Source organism: Trypanosoma conorhini, assembly GCF_003719485.1.
Source record: "Trypanosoma conorhini strain 025E chromosome Unknown Tco_14.4_contig_00124, whole genome shotgun sequence".
NCBI classification, from domain to species: Eukaryota; Euglenozoa; class Kinetoplastea; order Trypanosomatida; family Trypanosomatidae; genus Trypanosoma; species Trypanosoma conorhini.
Window position 1 is genome coordinate 12,027 of NW_021704211.1, and position 3,242 is coordinate 15,268.

The window sequence follows — 3,242 nt, forward strand, 5'->3', positions numbered from 1 at the left end:
CCGGGGGAGTCGATCAGGTTGATCAGGAAGTCGCGCTTGTCGTCGGCGAGGTCGCCGATCATCTCCGGCGGCACGTGGTAGTGCATAGAAATGGCGGTTGACTTGATCGTGATACCACGAGCAATCTCGTCGGCACGGGTGTCCATGATGCGCTTGTCGCCGGCGTCCTCCATCTTGATGATACCCGCGGCCCCAACAAGAGAGTCGGACAGCGTCGACTTGCCGTGGTCGACGTGCGCAATCACGGACATGTTGCGGATCTGTTCGGGGTAGTCCATGAGGGCACGGACCTCATCAACGGTAAAGTTGACCATCGTGAATAACTTCCAACGAGCACAAACTTTGCAGGAGCGAAAATAAAAAAAAAGGGGGCAGAGAGAGAGCCGAGGAGAAAAGACATTCAAGACGCGGCAGAACGAGCATCGGCGGCAGCAACAACGGTTCATGTATTTATCGTTTTGTGGACTGTATGCATGACTTGTTTTTTGAAAATTTTCCTTTTTCTTTATGAGGTCCATTGACGTGCGCGAAGGCGTAACGTGTTAGGCTTCGCGTAGAGGACGTTGGTGCGTTTAATGTATTCTTTACCTGGCATCCACCCCGGAAAGACATCTCCAAAAACGTTTAGGACTTCTTCTGCAAGCTTTTTGGAACACCGGCACCCTAAGCCGTCCGTGCTACTTCCAGGCTTTACGGCGGCAATAATGCTTTCATTGCAACCTCGAACGTTGATATACTGCACGTTGTGGTCCCCAAATTGGCGCAAGAGGGGCAGAAGGTGCTCTGTGGTAGGAATACTGTGCTCATTGATGAGAAGAATTCCAGCGGGTTCTAGAAGGTCAAAGACCTGTTGGATAAGGGGCATGGTATTTACCATGGTTCCACTGAGCGGCTCGAAGAGGTCCATGAAGACAAACGTGCACTTCTCTGGACATTTTCGAATGGCCTCGTCCGCAGAGCATAGGGAAAGATGTGTGTTCGCATTTTCCTTGAGAAGGCCAGCCATCCTGCATGTGCCTACCACAGCAGGTTCGACTTCGGCAATGTAAATGTGCGCCTCCTCCCCCAGTACGTAACGGAGTCCCCACTCCATGCTATTTCCACCCATTCCAAGCACTAACACGGCCGCGGTGGGTGGGGGAAGAATGGCATGCGGTGCAGCGACGGAGCCGGCCTCTGGAGTGAAGTGCAGCATACCGTAGACGAGGAAGGCGAAGTGCACCATGTTCCCTGCCACGCACTGCAGCTGTTCGGGTCGCTGCAGCCACACCACCGACTGCAGGTCGTAGCTACGAGCTCCGCCGACGACGTGGGCGTTTTGGTGAACAAAATGCATAGAGCCAAAACTTAGATGCACCTCGACGCACTCAGGTGGCACGTCCGTTGTGCGGCTTCGTTTTGTGGGTCTGCGCCAGTTCACAAGCACAACATCCGACCGCACCCAGAGCACGTCCACGCCCACGAAATGGGAGCATGCCATGCGGCTCTCAATGACGACGTCACATGCGGCGACCCTTGGCCTCCGGCGGTAGGCCTCGCGCAGCTCCACGAACGACTTCCAGTAGGGAAGAGACCGAAGTATCTCTTTTTTGACGCCGGCCAACGCGACGTCGTCAGAGACGACATCCCCGTGCATCGCGAGCGAGCCCGTAGACACGGGGGGGGAGAAGCGAGGCGGGCCCTCGCTTTCCCTTTGCTACAGACCCTACGTCCACTCAAGCGGCATCGAGTAAAAATAAAAATAAAAAATAAAATAAAAATTAAAAAGTGGGAGAGAGAGCGAGAGGAGCGCCCCCTTCCCGTCTCGCTTGCCTCCCCACGCCGCAGAAGTGGGAGGACAAGGAAGCAAAGAAAACGAAGATGTGCACGTGCACGTGTTGCCCTCACGTGCCTTTCACCCCCGCTCCTGTCAGTTATCGGAGAGGGCTCGAGGCGGCAGGCGCCCAATTGAGGGCCACACCTTTAGGAGGACGAGCCCTCTGAGACACTCCACCGGCATCGCGCCCGCATGCCGAGAATCAAAACTCTCCGCGGGGTTGTCGCCCTCAAGCCAGAGCCACGCAGAGGGACGCTCAACGCGTTCGAGACAGGCATCCCAGTCATGGGACCTTGCGTACTCCGCGACACTGTTATAGATTCTTGCCTCGTACGCCGCGCGAAGCTCCTCGGGGGCGGCATCAGTCTCCAACAAAGGCACCTGCTCCGGTGAAAGCTCTGTAAATTGTTCCTCGCTCCATCTTCGCATGACGGACGCGTCCGCGGTGGAGCGCGTGACGCGTTTGCATACCGTCAGCTCAGGCGATATATTCATCACAACAACATCCCCCTTCTGCACGAGCGGACGCTTGAAAAGGTAGCCAACAGCACGGAGCACACTGTGCGGGAGAAACAAGACATAATCCCCTGGCACAAGCGTGGGCAGCATGGAGCGCCCCTTAACAGAGCAGCATACATCCGTGTTCCAACCAACGACGACGCCCAGCAGTATGTACGGCAAGTCATAACGGAGCACACGAAACCACCAACGCATTTTGCGGATGTCGCCCCCGCCACTATCGCCACTACTGCTGTCAAGAAGAAGAAAACAGCAACAACGACAACGCAAATTGGTGAGGGGGGGGGGGGGAACAACAACGCGTTGGGGTCTGCCGTTGTGTGCATCTTGTGCCGCAAAAGCAACAACAAAATAAAACGAAAGCGCCGAAGACACAACCGCAACAAGTCAACACCACAGCACGTCAATTCCTACTCATGCCCCACCCCCCAGCCTCCAGCAGTCCCCTATTGGAAGTCCAACAGAACTAGCGACCACCTCACGCACCCCACGCCCCACCCCAATTTTTGAGTCATGCCACGCCAGAAACGCGATAGCAAGAGATGAGCCAGCACAGCAACAGAGAAAATTAAAACGAAATGAATAACACGTGCTGTGGGCAACGCTACGAGCCAGCCTGAATCGTTGAGTCCCGATAGACGCTCATTGAAGAATTTGACTGGCCCTGTCTATGTAATCTTTTTCAGCTACTTGTCTATCTATACATGTATAAACGTACACGGACGCCGCCCCTCACTCCCCTCTCATTCTCTCTCCACTTCTGCCTCCCACGGCTGCTTACACGCCCACTGCAAGGGTGAATGAAGGCAATGAGTTTCGTTTTATGCGCCTACCAATGGCGTCCGTGGCAGCGCGACCCGAGGGAGGAGAGAAAACAAGCATGCGCAGTCGCACAGAAAGGGAACGC

The 3,242-nt window shown here is 55.2% G+C and overlaps 3 protein-coding genes across 3 annotated transcripts in view, besides 1 other annotated feature; all 3 read right to left on the bottom strand.

The window, feature by feature from the left end:
* Tco025E_02935 (putative elongation factor 2) overlaps nt 1-314 on the bottom strand; it is a gene marked incomplete at both ends in the record, with an annotated part of 366 nt that extends 52 nt beyond the window's left edge. The window contains one exon of the mRNA XM_029369858.1: nt 1-314. This exon is cut by the window's left edge and continues 52 nt beyond it. Within this exon, the coding sequence (XP_029230023.1) occupies nt 1-314 (314 nt within the window).
* Nucleotides 315-505: 191 nt separating this feature from the next.
* Tco025E_02936 (uncharacterized protein) lies at nt 506-1,636 on the bottom strand (the record flags this gene model as incomplete). Its single annotated transcript, XM_029369859.1, has 1 exon — nt 506-1,636. One exon carries the CDS (start codon nt 1,634-1,636, stop codon nt 506-508), a length of 1,131 nt encoding a protein of 376 aa, XP_029230024.1.
* Nucleotides 1,637-1,730: 94 nt separating this feature from the next.
* Nucleotides 1,731-1,767: a microsatellite.
* Nucleotides 1,768-1,909: 142 nt separating this feature from the next.
* Nucleotides 1,910-2,530, bottom strand: Tco025E_02937 (mitochondrial inner membrane signal peptidase protein; the record flags this gene model as incomplete). Its single annotated transcript, XM_029369860.1, has 1 exon — nt 1,910-2,530. The coding sequence occupies one exon, from the start codon at nt 2,528-2,530 to the stop codon at nt 1,910-1,912; it is 621 nt and encodes a 206-aa protein (XP_029230025.1).
* Between the last annotated feature and the right edge of the window lie 712 nt (nt 2,531-3,242).